Below are 17,052 nucleotides of genomic sequence, written 5' to 3' on the forward strand. Positions count from 1 at the left end.
TCATTAACTTTCATGCTTAAACTAAGGACTTAAATACTATCATGTGTGAAAATAACAAAGATATGACGACATCCGAAAAACAATGTCCAACAAAAAACGTTATGTACGTCCACACCATTTTCCGGATTTTAACATGTTTTCAAAGGGAAGTAATATCAATTTTCCGTTGCCGGAGTACCACTAATAGGTGGAACATATAATATATTACGTGCGCTTTAATTTTCTATTCAAAACGGGAATCGGATAAGTTTGTACGAGGCATGAACTGGATACGTCATTGTCAAACCGTCATATGTTTATCTCCCGCACTAATTCACTACCTTAGATTCGTTTTGACCCGATTCGAAAAAAATAAGACGCTTATAGTAGCTGTCCAATCAAATTATTCTCGCGAGTGATATAAATTCTGTGCGAAATTAAAGATGGAAGCGATTTAATTTCGATATAAAAAAGGAAATGATCATGATGTGTTGGTGATTTATAGGTATTTAGTGCTATATTTGATGTTTCCAAGTTACTATTTAAATGTATTTCTACTTAAATTATTGTTACCCACGACGTCACATGATACTCGTGTTATACACGTATTTCTACTAATCGTTGTTAAAATTCAGATAAGAAAATACCAGTATCTCTAACATCCTGAACAATCGAAATGTATGTATATCCGTATTTAAACACCGGTTTAAACTGGCCAGGCTATACAACATAAGATAGGGTTGCTTTTGTAATCTAGTAGTATTCATTTTAAGGATTTTACACCAGCACGAAATACATTTGAAAATACTGGTAATATAGATGGAGTGTCTCCCACAATCACCTGTCAACTGCCAGAATAAACCACTTTACATATCATCTGAAAACTGGCAGTATAAATAACTGCCACGGTAAATGACTTTACATATCTGACAATTGTCGGTGTAAATCACCTTACATATCTGACAACTGCAGGCGTTAATCACTTTACGTATCTGACAACTGCTGGTGTAAATCGCTTTACGTGTCTGACAACTGCTGGTGTAAATCACTTTACGTGTCTGACAACAGTTACTGCTTGCTGCTGGTGTAAATCACCTTACATATTTGACAATTGCTGTTGTAAATCACTTTACGTATCTGTCAACTGCTGGCTGATGGTGTAAAACACTTTACGTATGTGACAACTGCTGGTGTAAATCACTTTACGTATCTGTCAACTGCTGGTGTAAATCGCTTAACGTGTCGGACAACTGCTTGGGTAAATCACTTTACGTATCTGTCAACTGCTGGTGTAAATCGCTTTACGTGTCTGATAACTGCTGTTGTAAATCAATATACGTGTCTGACAACTGCTGGTGTAAATCAATATACGTGTCTGACAACTGCTGGTGTAAATCAATATAAGTGTCTGACAACTGCTGGTGTAAATCACTTTACGAATCTGACAACTGCTGGTGTAAATGACTTTAGCTGTCTTACAACCGTGGTGTAAATAACTTTACGTGTCTTACAACCGTGGTGTAAATCACTCTACGTATCTGACAACTGCTGGTGTAAATCAATATACGTGTCTGACAACTGCTGGTGTAAATCAATATAAGTGTCTGACAACTGCTGGTGTAAATCAATATACGTGTCTGACAACTGCTGGTGTAAATCAATATAAGTGTCTGACAACTGCTGGTGTAAAGCAATATACGTATCTGACAACTGCTGGTGTAAATCAATATACGTGTCTGACAACTGCTGGTGTAAAGCAATATACGTATCTGACAACTGCTGGTGTAAATCAATATACGTATCTGACAACTGCTGGTGTAAATCAATATACGTGTCTGACAACTGCTGGTGTAAATCAATATAAGTGTCTGACAACTGCTGGTGTAAAGCAATATACGTGTCTGACAACTGCTGGTGTAAATCAATAAACGTGTCTGACAACTGCTGGTGTAAATCAATATAAGTGTCTGACAACTGCTGGTGTAAATCACTTTACGTATCTCTCAACTGCTGGTGTAAATCGCTATACGTGTCTGACAGCTGCTGGTGTAAAGCAATATACGTGTCTGACAACTGCTGGTGTAAATCAATATACGTGTCTGACAACTGCTGGTGTAAATCAATATACGTGTCTGACAACTGCTGGTGTAAATCAATATACGTATCTGACAACTGCTGGTGTAAATCAATATACGTATCTGACAACTGCTGGCATAAATCACTTTACGTATCTGACAGCTGCTGGTGTAAAACACTTTACATACATGACAACTTCTGGTGTAAATCACTTTACGTATCTGACAACTGCTGGTGTAAATCAATATACGTATCTGAAAACTGCTGGTGTAAATCAATATACGTGTCTGACAACTGCTGGTGTAAATCACTTTACGAATCTGACAACTGCTGGTGTAAATAACTTTACGTGTCTTACAACCGTGGTGTAAATCACTTTACGTATCTGACAACTGCTGGTGTAAATCAATATACGTATCTGACAACTGCTGGCATAAATCACTTTACGTATCTGACAACTGCTGGTGTAAATCAATATACGTATCTGACAACTGCTGGCATAAATCACTTTACGTATCTGACAGCTGCTGGTGTAAAACACTTTACATACATGACAACTTCTGGTGTAAATCACTTTACATATCTGACAACTCCTGGTGTAAATCACTTTACGTATCTGTCAACTTCTGGTGTAAATCACTTTACATATCTGTCAACTTCTGGTGTAAATCACTTTACGTATCTGACAACTTCTGGTGTAAATCTCTTTAAGTACCTGACAACTGCTGGTGTAAAACAATATACGTGTCTGACAACTGCTGGTGTAAATCACTTTACGTGTCTGACAACAGTTACTGCTGGCTGCTGGTGTAAATCACCTTACATATTTGACAATTGCTGGTGTAAATCACTTTACGTATCTGTCAACTGCTGGCTGCTGGTGTAAATCACCTTACATATTTGACAACTGCTAGTGTAAATCACTTTACGTATCTGTCAACTGCTGGTGTAAATCGCTTGACGTGTCTGACAACTGCTGGTGTAAATCACTTTACGTATCTGTCAACTGCTGGTGTAAATCGCTTTACGTGTCCGACAACTGCTTGTGTAAATCACTTTACGTATCTGTCAACTGCTGGCGTAAATCACTTTACGTGTCTGACAACTCCTGGCTGCTGATGTAAAACACTTTACATATGTGACAACTGCTGGTGTAAATCACTTTACGTATCTGTCAACTGCTGGTGTAAATCGCTTTACGTGTCTGACAACTGCTGGTGTAAATCAATATACGTGTCAGCAACTGCTGGTGTAAATCAATATACGTGTCTGACAACTGCTGGTGTAAATCAATATACGTGTCTGACAACTGCTGGTGTAAATCAATATAAGTGTCTGACAACTGCTGGTGTAAAGCAATATACGTGTCTGACAACTGCTGGTGTAAATCAATATACGTGTCTGACAACTGCTGGAGTAAATCAATATACGTGTCTGACAACTGCTGGAGTAAATCAATATACGTGTCTGACAACTGCTGGTGTAAATCAATATACGTATCTGACAACTGCTGATGTAAATTACCTTACATATGTGACGCCTTCTGGTATGAATCTCTTTACGTATCTGACAAACGCGCGCGTTACATTGACTCATCCGTATACACTCCGTTTGTTTGTGTTTTTGTTATTTGAAGCCGCACTCAGCAAAATGACGGCGGTCTGCAAATAATCGGACCAGAGAATCCATCGACTGGCATCATGTGCATCGATCTACACAATTGGGATATGATGACACGCATCAACTGCGTCAGCGAGGCTTGACCACCCGATCCCGTTTGTCACCATTTACGACAAACATTGGTTGCTGAAAACCAATTCTAACTCGGAATAAATTCCGTTGATCCATTTATCCATACAGTTAGTAAGTTTGACCGCTTTGAACAGTATTTTAGTTATATCACGATGCGTCAGCTTGATGTGGGAGGAAAGCCCGACGTGTCGCATGTTGGATATGTTCACCGCTTTGTTAAAACCCCACGAGGACCAATGTGATGCTTTCAAACCGTATCAAACGAATCTGGTATTGTAAACTACGATCTGAGGATCCAGACTCGTAAGGGACGCATCTCTGCAATGTGAATCGATTCGCCTTAGATTGCTTGGCCACCAGTGGCCACATAGCTTCATAGGGAAAGGGTAAATCGGTGTCTCTACTTTTAACAGAGTACCAGCAAGCAACAACTGTCTCATTTCCAGGTTTCTTGGACGAAATACTGAGTATTCCCTACTTTATGTAAATACTAGTGTGTAGCCGGTGTCGCATCCGGCACTTCATCATGCCTCAAGTCCCGAAAATCGGAAATCCGTGTCCTCTCACACCTACATGTAGCAACAGTTATCTATCTCGAAATAGCCAAAAGGAGATTCCTAATTATATTCACTGAAATGTGTATTTGCTATTATGTTTTTGGAGAGGAATGCGTTTTAGAATGTAGTATAAAAATAACATGTTTATTTCTCAAAAACATTTTACAAAACCTGATAAATAAGGAGCTAACTATTTACATAAAAAAATACATGAGCCAAGTTTAATTTGTTGGTTCACATGACATCACATCGGCATATTCAGTATATACAATACACTCCTGTCTCATATATCACCATCACAAACTACCGATATTGTTTCCATGTAAGAGCATGATCCTTTCTAGGTGTTTCGCATCATCACACGGTCATTTCAAACACGTGGATGAAATGTGACAATAGAGCAAACAAAAATAAAACCAAAAAGATTCTGACGAGGAACACTTCTTTTCATTGTTCATGGCTCAAAGCGTGGTAACTGGTCGAAACGTATGACATATGAGTCCATTCACATCTGTATATTAAATGTGGTATGGCTTGGTCCTTGTTCTGTGTATATATTGGGCTGATCACTATATGTACTGTCCAAAATATACAATGTTCTCCATGCAAATGTCTCTGACGTTGTCGGTCTATCCCATGCAGGATGTGTCTATACTATGATAGTACAGAGTGACATGACAATAGCCAGCAGTGTTGGGACATGAACTTGTGGGTTGGTCCCTCTCGAGGATTGCCCGGAAGAACTGGGAGACACACTGGTTGCTGATTGGTCAGTTGAGGAAGGCGCGTCACTTCCGGAGTTCCCACCAGAAGTGGTTGTAGCAATGAATGATGAATGCGAGAAGTCGGCCACCGTTGGCGTTTCTGTCTCAATAGTTGGAGTCTTTGATGTTGACGTTGACTCATATTCTGTAGAAGTCTCAGTTTGCGAGTTGGTTGTAGATGTAGAAGGCGTTGTAGACATGGTTGACGACGTCATTCGTGAGTGACGTGACGTAGTTGTATCATTAACGACGGGAGGTGACGTCACTGCTGCGTCAGAAGGGCATCCCATTTGTAATCGCGATGGGTTGAAAGGGCAACTGAGATCGGCCCTTGTTACAGAAGACATGCTCAAGTCTACTTGACTTCTCGGGGCAAAACACATGTTCGACAATAAATGTCCTTTCAGATACGGCGATGTAAGAATCCAAGCTGTATGGCATTCGCATGTCAGATAATTCTTGTAGAAATTGAATGAAAAGGCAACTGCGAACGATTTGTCAGAAATACATTCGAATCTTTCGAATCTATTTGAGTTGACGTTGGCAGTTCTGATGTTTCTCCAGTTTGAAAACGCATCAGCTTCAATAACGTCAACCTTGTTCTCGTAAAACTGAAAAACGTTAACAGTGGATACATTATGAAACGCCATTTTCCCAATAACTGAGATGTTGCATGATTTCACGGTAATATCGCTGATATCAGTGATATCCGAGAACGAATCCATTTCGATTTTATCGAGTCTGGTATCACTTATTTCCAGAGACGACATGCCTCCGAGGCCGTAAAAGGCTCCATTCTCAACAACTGATATGTCACTGAACGATATCGACAGCACGTCTAGTTTGTCAATGTCACTAAATGCATTCTTACGAACAACGCCAATGTATGAAGACTGAATATCAAGTTCGGTCAGCTGTTTCAGATGACTGAACGCAAAGCTCGGCAGTGATTCCACTGTGATGTCCCTGACAACTAGTGTCTCGATATTGGACGGGAGAGTTGTCACGTGTTTAATGTCAGAACACGTAGCGAACTTAGCGAAGCACACGCATCCTGCGCAGGCTGTCGTTGTCATCACGAGTTGACTGAGGACGACCAGTGTTGTGAGCCAGCTGTGGTTCCCTCCCATCCTTGTTGTGTCTGAAACAGGTAATCAGCAGGTTCATTGATCAAATTACAAAACACCTGACAAATATTTATAAATGCGCAATATAAATCACCATGACCCAATTAATTTTTGAATTGCTTGCATAGGAATGCCACGAAATATTTCAACGCAATATAAATAAAAGCGACACAAATCTTTTCCATAATCATAAGAAGTTTCTACTAAAAGCAGAGTCCATTGTACGATTCCGACTATATAATAAGCATGCGTTTATTAATCACTATGGAATAGTGATGATACCAAATTTGTGCATAAATACCCAATGTAGTCTTTTCAGCTTGCCCCATGTCTTTAATTACTGATCGAATGCAGGCATCACGTATACATGGACTGCACTGCAGTGACTAACGTACATAATTGGTGCGTCTCGTTTAGTGTAATTTAGATGTGGCTATCGCTATTGTAAGCACATGCGACATGACGCACTTGGGGCAGCACACTGACAGAAGAAAATGAAAAGTCACCGGAAACATCATTGTGAGAAGAGTTATTTAAACCAAGTTCTACTCATTGGTGAATACCCAATGTGAATGATAACTGATGAATAAATAATCAATGGCTAAAACATATGGATCCCTATAGGTCTACAATATTGACACTTCATACAGACGACTTCAATAGTCTGCCATACAAACACGTCAAAAAGGACGCCTTCAGGGCTATTGACTGAACAGACACATCAAAGCGGTACTTTCAATGAGACCCAATCGAGGGAATAGACACTTGGAGCATGTATTTTAAATGCTAAATGCCGGACCCAATAAACGCCAAAGACATGTTACACCTCCCACTGACCGGAAATGGGGGGACAGTATTGACCGGAAGTGGGGAGGAATGTGCGAACTGGCACTGACCGGAAGTGGAGAGCAGTGTCCTAACTGGTACCTGGTATAACTCCGGGTTCACTCCTGTCCGTAAGACGTCTTCCTGTTACACGCGCCTTTTGAACTCAACTGAGACCTGAACCGAGCACGCACGTTTATATATTCTTACAAGCATAGTTAGGATATGACGAGACATGGGAATTCCCATATATGGCCTGTGATATTAATAACACTCAAACCGAAACGTCTTGCGCATAGGAAGTGGCGTGACTATTTATGAGGAAATAGCCATTGTGAAGTAAGTGACGATGCTTAAACCTCAAGTGGGAATTATGTAGCCGATCGCGTGCCCCAAAAATAGCTCTCTGGTTAAACCTCAGTCTGTCCATAACAATATGTGTTATTTACCACGAAATGTCTGACGTTTTAACCGTTACCACAAAAAACATGACTGTTTGCGACATGTAGTGTATCCCCGAGGAACCGATCATTCAATATTCGCTGTTTCATACAACTCGATTTCTGACATTAATTTTCTTTAATTGAAAGGAGAATGGATTTAGTAAGAACATCCGAGTTGTCCTTTGTACGACCCAGTTTACGGCACCTGTGTTTAATAAGGAGTTATTTATGGCTTAATACCAAACTTTGTTAACATCATAGCTCAGTTCATATCATAGACCATTCAACTGTATGTAACGGTTTCTAATGCTCCAAGCCGTCTTGTGGTAAGAAGTTGGTCATCATGAAATGCAATTCTTGAATAGCTCCAAGAAAAGCACGAAAACAAACCGTATTAAAACGTTATATGAGTGAGTGAGTTTGGTTTCACGCCGCATTTAACAGTATTCCCGTTATGTCACAGTGTGTCAGCGTTATGTTGGAGGAAAGCCTGAAGTGATGCATGTCTCAGAGGTTTACAACTTTGGTGAAACCCACGAACATGGGTACCGGGATTCGAGCCCACAATCATAGGCGTCTGGTGTACTCAAGGGACGCAACTCTGCACAGCAAATTGTGGCGCCATAGACGACTGGGCCACCCTCTGCCCACCAAAAGGTTAAATGAAACTTATTACTGAACCAAACACGGGCGGAGTAACTTAGGTAACTTCAATATGTGAACCTCTTTTATGTGTCTGTATAACTATTTTGAAGTGTATTATTCATAAAGATTATAATTTGTTTCAAGATCAGTTAGTGGCATCATATTTCAAATATGAAACAGTTCACACACTAACCGATATGGTTTGACATGTTGATGAGAAAAGCTTAAAATGTCCCAGTCAGCAATATTCCAGCTACATCAGGGCGACCTGTACATAATCGGGTCTGGACCAGGCACACCAGTGATTGATATTATGAGCAACGTGCCGCGTCGTCGGGGTACGATGACACACAATTAACTAAGTCACTGAGCTGACAACCAAATCCATTTAGTCGTCTCTTACAACAAGCATGGAAATACAGGTTGCTATAACTTCGTGTTTCCTTAATAGTGACGAAGTGACGTTACCCCAACTCAGCACAGAACTTTTCTCGTTGTAGCATCGCGTATTTGAATCGGATTAAAAAAGAAACTTTGGTAGCGAATCGGTCAAGGGAATAACTTTTTTTAATGAAATGGACGTACAAAATACACTGGATAAGCGATTATGGGGTGTTCAATATTACAAGGTTTCAGTCATAGTTCATATATTTCTCAAAGGTAATAATAACTGTGATCATATTAATAATTAAGAACTGAAAATAACACTTATGATGATAGGGACTATCTTGTTTTGGATCTGTTGTGTACACAAAAAGTACCTAATAAGACGAACAAGATTAGTTTGCTGTTTTAATGCCTATTGGGGATATTCAAATATTCCTTTCCTTTCAAACTTGGTATATTTGTCTAACGTAGATAAAAATAACAATTTTTATCATAACTTGCGTAAGAAACACGAACATTGCAAGGCATAGTCCGAATTTGAAATGATCAATTTGTATATATTCTAACTTTAAGACATACGACCACATTAGAAAGACAATTATACGCCAGAGCAATTTAATCTTAAAACCAACATAATCACAATACTTTTGCCTTTAAGTGTAAAACACGTTACAATGGTTACTGTTCTTCTTGAAGCCAAAGGACTGCTGTATTCATGATACCTTATATACTTAATAATATCAGAAAGTAAGAAGTAAAACATATATACAAGATTAACTATGATTACCTTGCGAGCCCTTGCCTGACTGTTAATGCTGTCTTGAAACCACTGTCTCAGTGTATGCGCTTCAATGATACGACACAGGAATGTCCCGTCTCGTACAACAGATGCGGAAACAGGACGTTCCCACAAACTAGGGTCTCGGTAAAAGCCCCGGATGATAGAGTTTGTCCCTTATCTAGATCTGTGGCGTCCCTAGACGATGTGGACACCCATTCCTACATTTCTAGATACAGTGGATGTCTTCAACGACAGACGCCCTGAGGAACAACCATTTAATTTTTTCTGGCGGGGAGGTGATGTTTGTTGAGGCACTACTTTTATTTTCTGTGAAAGGAGCTGAACGACTTATTTCTTGACAACACATTTTTCAGCACGTCCAACATGTCCAGCGTATGCACAGTTTATATGTTTCCACTGTTTAGCTGGAACAAGATAACCCTCGCCCCCTCAACACACACACACACACACACACACTCGTAATCCTTTAGCTTGGTGGTTATGGTCTAGTGTTAATAAATCCTCAAATCATCAGTTGTTTTTTCTTTGTCGATGCGCCGTAATGCAATTATTCTGTCCATTTATTTAGTTTTGGAATCACGTGTGTTTATTAACGTCTATACGTTAAAAAAACTATTTTGACTATTACGAGTCGGCTCCTCGGTGGCCGATGCGTTACGCTAGCGTAGGCGGCGTTTTCGTCAGTTCAGCACCGTGACACGGGGTCGCACATTTTGGGAAGTTCTTTTCATTCGGTTCAAAAACACACCTATGTCCAAAATAATTTGTAAACAAAGTTTTGAGGGCTTGAATGACCTTTTTAACTTTAGAAAGAATAATGGTCAAGTCAAACAATAACTTGTCTAAATGTTGCACAGTGAGATCATTCAACTGATATTGTTTGCACTATTAATTCCGACTGCAGTCTATGCTATCCCGAGGCAAGAGAAGAGTCAGAAGGACACTATGCCAAATGAATACATATATATTCGTAGGATACTGATTCTATTGAACATTAAATACTGTTATTTGCGCATGTCTTCTGAGCATCTGAAAATAAAAATGGCGAATCTTGAAGAACGTCCGAGAGTTAGATATAACTGCCATCCTTGACACTCACACAAAAGAAACAAACATAGGACTTTGAAAATATCCTGTTTGAACCTTTGTTTCTTTGTAATATGATCAGGATTTCTTGTGATATCTTGCATTGCATCACACACTTTGGGCACACAACTTTGAAGATAAACGATAGCGAATTTACATTACAACCTCTTTAAAAGGATTCCGACAGGATTCCGGATAAGGCTATATGTACGTCCCCAGCAACCTATGCTGCGGACTCATAATTATAGTCTTAAATCGAAAAAAGAATTGTCCCATAACATTTTTTGTGGTTCAGACGTCGGCCACAAAAATGTCCTTGTTGCAAGGTGTTATTTTTAGAAATACATTAATAGTCCAGTAGAAATTGCATTGGACCCGGACATTTCTGATAACAGGCCACATTTGTGTTTAAACTCACCAGCAGGGTGTTATATGTCACCATAAAAAAAACAAAGAAAATCAAGGTTGGGGAAATATCTTTTATTTGGATGGTTCTGGGGATTGGGTCTGTTGTCTTTTCACACAAATATCAGCAGGAATGCATTTGTCATGGTTACATAGACCATGTAAAAATATTGTTTGTGGTCTTCATTCTAGTCTGTATTGTAATTTCTTAGGAATCCTACTTGGATCGGATACAAAATATTTGTATTTATTTATCGCATAGTCAATGCCGGCCATCTTGAATTCAAGATGGCCGCCTTCAATTGACTCTACTACATATAATGCTGTTATGAAACTCAAAAGTTTATGATTGCAGTTATTAACTTATGCATTTCATTAACTTACTCGTAACATTGCACAAGTTCAATAAATAATAGTTCTTAATACTTAACATTATCATCAATTTCTTGTAATCTTTGAGAGTGTTTTTGTTTTATACTTTACTTGGATTCAGTTGCTTGAATAATGCTACTGGCAGTCTCATGTAACTCAAAAATAATTTTTGGACTTGCATGAGTTGAAAATAACCGCAAAAGGCATTGCTCATTTAACCCAAAATTTAGATTGTTATAACATCACATATGTTTTATATTAAAAGGTGATGATAACAAATAAAATAACTGACAATGTGGCTATTTTTTTTACATTTCCAAAAAAATAGAGTCAGCGGGTCTGTAATCAGAAAAATATAAAACGCCTGGCCTTACATTAGTACATTTTAAAGTACAACTCTTGGGGAGCTAATTCATAATATGCCCACTGCATATCCTGTCAATGTCCCCAAATCATTCCACATACATAACTAACCACTTTTTCATAGCACCCAGTACTTCTTCAGCCATCAATACACACATATTGCTATAAGTCACCAACAATTGAAGACAATCAGAGAAATATATTGCAATGTTAAATTTAGGAAGAGGCAAAGCGTTCCTTAGTCCACATTAATCTTCATCAATAACCTCGTCACAAAACACAGGTGTTGGGTTTAAGCAGTAACCCTTGCACTTGCAATGAAAGCCTAGGGCCCCTTTTTTGGAGACCCTCAAAAACTGATTTCCCCAAGCTTGATTTTTCTTGGGTTTTGTATACACAACCAGGACACACTGAAGATTGACTTTGTGCAATAATTGGGTTGTTATCACAAATGTCCGGGTTAATTAATTATGACGTCAATTTCTACTGGACTATAACACTATATTGGCGCAACTGTAGCTTAAATATATCTAGTCTCAATGCAAAATCCCAGCCTCCTCACCGGTCGGTCCCTTAGAAGCCTCTACATCGAACTGGATCGGTGGTCAGACTCGGACACTTGGTTCATTGCGCGTGGCATTGTAGGGCGTCGATTATTGCTGAGTGAGGCGTTAAACAAAAACACACAAGCGCGTACAAGCACATTCTGTCATTAGCACTAGCGAGCGATGAGTAGTCTGTCGACCCATCACAGCGAGCAGTTCACGATGACTGGCTAAGATTATTACATGACCATGCAGCAATCTCAACAAGCTGTCGTCGTCATGGCAGATGGCACTTTTTAATAGACATACAGCTATGTTAAACATAAAACAGTATTTTAGGCCACAAGCTTGGGTATGTTGCTAGCAACGTTGTTAGATACATTTTGAAATGCACTCGTAATAAAAACGGTTTAACGGGGACTTGTTATAGAATGTGTATTTATTAACTCGCTTATATGGGTACTAAACATAGATTCGAACCTATAGCAGAAGCGTTGTCAATTATTTCCCAGTAAACATCAGGCGTGATTCTCGTGGAAAAGCAAACATTCCTGAAAAACACGTTTGAAATGTTGTTCGTTCACTGATGACAGTGAGCACAACACGTCATTTCCTATAGAAATCTCCATCATCACATGTGATTCATGTACTTTGGTTGTGGATTTGCCACAATGTGATGACAAGGCATTTAGCTTCCTGTAGAGTCAAGGGGACATTGCTTGGCGTGGCGTGGCGAAGCGTGGAGTAGCGAGGCATGGCATATTTCCGACTGATTTCACTCTAAGCAGATGAAATTAGGGACGGAAACATGTGAGTCCTGTATTCTCACATATGAAACAACCAACGATATGTGGTGGCACGTGGTCCCGTGCATGCTGTGGTCACTAATCGAATGAGCTGTATATTTTCACCATGCAGCTGCTGAACTGGTGCCTTTTCTGTTTAGGAATTTAACATTTTCATTTGTTGCGCTTCAAACTAAGAGTGAGATGGAGGGGAAGTTGGTATGGAGGAGGTAAGACATGGGGTATTGAGTGGAAGTAGGCATTATGGTGGGGAAGTAGGGAGGATGAAGGGGAAGTAGGAAGGATGAAGGGAAGTCAGGGGGTGGAGTGGAAGTAGTGAGTATGGAGGAAGTAGGGAGGATGGAGGGAAGGCATAGCGGATGGAGTGGAAGAATGGAAGAAAGAGGGGAAGTAAAGAGGATGGAGGGAGAGTAGGTATGATTAAGAGAAGATACAGGGATGGAGTGGAAGTGGGGTTGATGGAGGGGTAGTAGGGATTATGGAGGGTAGACATGGGGGATGGAGTAGAAGTAGGGAAGATGAAGAGAAGGTATGCAGGATTAACTGGAAGTAGGGATGATGGAGGTAAGAAGAGATGATGGAGTGAAGGCATGGGGATGGAGTGGAAGTAGGTATGATGGAAGGAAGGCATGATGGATGGGGGTGGAAGTAGGCATGATGGAGGTAAGAAGAGATGATGGAGTGAAGGGATGGAGTGGAAGTAGGTATGACGGAAGGAAGGCATGATGGATGGGGGTGGAAGTAGGCATGATGGAGGTAAGAAGAGATGATGGAGTGAAGGCATGGGGGTTGGAGTGGAAGTAGGCATGATGGAGGGAAGGCATGGGGATGGGGTGGAAGTAGGCATGATGGAGGTAAAAAGAGATGACGGAGTGAAGGCATGGGGGTTGGAGTGGAAGTAGGCATGATGGAGGGAAGGCATGGGGGATAGGGTGGAAGTAGGCATGATGGAGGTAAGAAGAGATGATGGAGTGAAGGCATGGGGGATGGAGTGGAAGTAGGTATGATGGAAGGAAGGCATGGGGGATGGGGTGGAAGTAGGCATGATGGAGGTAAGAAGCGATGATGGAGTGAAGGCATGGGGGATGGAGTGGAAGTAGGTATGATGGAGGGAAGGCATGGGGGATAGGGTGGAAGTAGGCATGATGGAGGTAAGAAGAGATGATGGAGTGAAGGCATTGGGGATGGGGTGGAAGTAGGCATGATAGAGGGAAGGCATGGGGGATGGGGTGGAAGTAGGCATGATGGAGGTAAGAAGAAATGATGGAGTGAAGGCATTGGGGATGGAGTGGAAGTATGTATGATGGAAGGAAGGCATGGGGGATGGGGTGGAAGTAGGCATGATGGAGGTAAGAAGAGATGATGGAGTGAAGGCATGGGGGATGGAGTGGAAGTAGGTATGATGGTGGGGAAGTAGGGAGGATGAAGGGGAAGTAGGGAGGATGAAGGGAAGTCAGGGGGTGGAGTGGAAGTAGTGAGTATGGAGGGAAGGCATAGCGGATGGAGTGGAAGAAAGAGGGGAAGTAAAGAGGATGGAGGGAGAGTAGGTATGATTAAGAGAAGAAATAGGGATGGAGTGGAAGTGGGGTTGATGGAGGGGTAGTAGGGATAATGGAGGGTAGACATGGGGGATGGAGTAGAAGTAGGGAAGATGAAGAGAAGGAATGCAGGATTAACTGGAAGTAGGGATGATGGAGGTAAGAAGAGATGATGGAGTGAAGGCATGGGGGATGGAGTGGAAGTAGGCATGATGGAAGGAAGGCATGATGGACGGGGGTGGAAGTAGGCATGATGGAGGTAAGAGATGATTGAGTGAAGGCATGGGGGATGGGGTGGAAGTAGGTATGATGGAAGGAAGGCATGATGGATGGGGGTGGAAGTAGGCATGATGGAGGTAAGAAGAGATGATGGAGTGAAGGCATGGGGGATGGAGTGGAAGTAGGTATGACGGAAGGAAGGCATGATGGATGGGGGTGGAAGTAGGCATGATGGAGGTAAGAAGAGATGATGGAGTGAAGGCATGGGGGATGGAGTGGAAGTAGGCATGATGGAGGTAAGAAGAGATGATGGAGTGAAGGCATGGGGGATGGAGTGGAAGTAGGTATGATGGAAGGAAGGCATGATGGATGGGGTGGAAGTAGGCATGATGGAGGTAAGAAGTAATGATGGAGTGAAGGCATGGGGGATGGAGTGGAAGTAGGTATGATGGAAGGAAGGCATGATGGATGGGGTGGAAGTAGGCATGATGGAGGTAAGAAGCGATGATGGAGTGAAGGCATGGGGGATGGGGTGGAAGTAGGCATGATGGAGGTAAGAAGAGATGATTGAGTGAAGGCATGGGGGATGGGGTGGAAGTAGGCATGATGGAGGTAAGAAGCGATGATGGAGTGAAGGCATGGGGGATGGAGTGGAAGTAGGTATGATGGAAGGAAGGCATGATGGATGGGGTGGAAGTAGGCATGATGGAGGTAAGAAGCGATGATGGAGTGAAGGCATGGGGGATGGGGTGGAAGTAGGCATGATGGAGGTAAGAAGAGATGATTGAGTGAAGGCATGGGGGATGGAGTGGAAGTAGGTATGATGGAAGGAAGGCATGATGGATGGGGGTGGAAGTAGGCATGATGGAGGTAAGAAGCGATGATGGAGTGAAGGCATGGGGGATGGAGTGGAAGTAGGCATGATGGAGGGAAGGCATGGGGGATAGGGTGGAAGTAGGCATGATGGAGGTAAGAAGAGATGATGGAGTGAAGGCATTGGGGATGGAGTGGAAGTAGGCATGATAGAGGAACGCATGGGGGATGGGGTTGAAGTAGGCATGATGGAGGTAAGAAGAGATGATGGAGTGAAGGCATTGGGGATGGAGTGGAAGTAGGCATGATGGAAGGAAGGCATGGGGGATGGGGTGGAAGTAGGCATGATGGAGGTAAAATGAGATGATGGAGTGAAGGCATTGGGGATGGAGTGGAAGTAGGTATGATGGAGGGAAGCCATGATGGATGGGGGTGGAAGTAGGCATGATGGAGGTAAGAGATGATGGAGTGAAGGCATGGGGGATGGAGTGGAAGTAGGCATGATGGAGGGAAGGCGTGGGGCATGGGGTGGAAGTAGGCATGATGGAGGTAAGAAGAGATGATGGAGTGAAGGCATGGGGGATGGGGTGGAAGTAGGCATGATGGAGGTAAGAAGAGATGATGGAGTGAAGGCATGGGGGATGGAGTCGAAGTAGGCATGATGGAGGTAAGAAGAGATGATGGAGTGAAGGCATTGGGGATGGAGTGGAAGTAGGTATGATGGAGGGAAGCCATGATGGATGGGGGTGGAAGTAGGCATGATGGAGGTAAGAAGAGATGATGGAGTGAAGGCATGGGGGATGGAGTGGAAGTAGGCATGATGGAGGGAAGGCATGGGGGATGGGGTGGAAGTAGGCATGATGGAGGTAAGAAGAGATGATGGAGTGAAGGCATGGGGGATGGAGTGGAAGTAGGCATGATGGAGGTAAGAAGAGATGATGGAGTGAAGGCATGGGGGATGGAGTGGAAGTAGGCATGATGGAGGGAAGGCATGGGGGATGGGGTGGAAGTAGGCATGATGGAGGTAAGAAGAGATGATGGAGTGAAGGCATGGGGGATGGAGTGGAAGTAGGCATGATGGAGGTAAGAAGAGATGATGGAGTGAAGGCATGGGGGATGGAGTGGAAGTAGGCATGATGGAGGGAAGGTATAAGGGATGGAGGGGATGTAGCGATGATGGAGGGGAAGTAGGGATGATGGAGGGGAAGTAGGGTTGATGGAGGGAAGGTATGAGGAATGGAGGGGGGGAGGGGGTAGGGATGTTGGAGGGAAGGGCATGGAAGAATGAGTTGGAGTAGGATAGATAACGGTGAAGTGGGAAGGGAAGTGATGTGGGATGGTGGAGAAGTAGGGATGTTGGCGGTAAGGTATGAAGGATGGAGGGGAAGTAGGGATGATGGTGGAGAAGGAGGGATGTTGGAGGGAGGCATGTGGGATGGAGGGGAAGTAGGTATGATGGTGGAGAAGTAGGGATGTTGGAGTTATGGTACGAGGGATGGAGGAGAAGTAGGGATGTTGGAGGGGAAGTAGGGATGATGGCATTGATGA

General features: G+C 42.3%; 2 protein-coding genes across 4 annotated transcripts; both read right to left on the bottom strand.

The window, feature by feature from the left end:
• Positions 1-4,489: 4,489 nt before the first annotated feature.
• On the bottom strand, positions 4,490-9,468 carry LOC124110719 (slit homolog 1 protein-like). Of its 3 annotated transcripts, none has more exons than XM_046470081.2 (2): positions 9,343-9,468; positions 4,490-6,269 (listed from the first exon to the last, which is right to left on the bottom strand). In XM_046470081.2, the coding sequence occupies exon 2, from the start codon at positions 6,256-6,258 to the stop codon at positions 5,014-5,016; it is 1,245 nt and encodes a 414-aa protein (XP_046326037.2). In that variant the 5' UTR covers positions 6,259-6,269; positions 9,343-9,468; the 3' UTR covers positions 4,490-5,013. The 3 variants fall into 3 exon arrangements, with proteins under 3 accessions (XP_046326037.2, XP_046326035.2, XP_046326036.2); XM_046470079.2 differs by lacking the exon at positions 9,343-9,468 and adding an exon at positions 7,152-7,306; XM_046470080.2 differs by lacking the exon at positions 9,343-9,468 and adding an exon at positions 7,183-7,290.
• Positions 9,469-14,606: 5,138 nt separating this feature from the next.
• LOC124110695 (extensin-2-like) lies at positions 14,607-16,934 on the bottom strand. The gene has a single exon (XM_046470035.2). It carries the CDS (start codon positions 16,932-16,934, stop codon positions 14,607-14,609), a length of 2,328 nt encoding a protein of 775 aa, XP_046325991.2.
• Between the last annotated feature and the right edge of the window lie 118 nt (positions 16,935-17,052).

The sequence above is a fragment of the Haliotis rufescens genome, unplaced genomic scaffold, assembly GCF_023055435.1.
Source record: "Haliotis rufescens isolate VD_foot unplaced genomic scaffold, xgHalRufe1.0.p SCAF_10, whole genome shotgun sequence".
Lineage (NCBI taxonomy): Eukaryota > Metazoa > Mollusca > Gastropoda > Lepetellida > Haliotidae > Haliotis > Haliotis rufescens.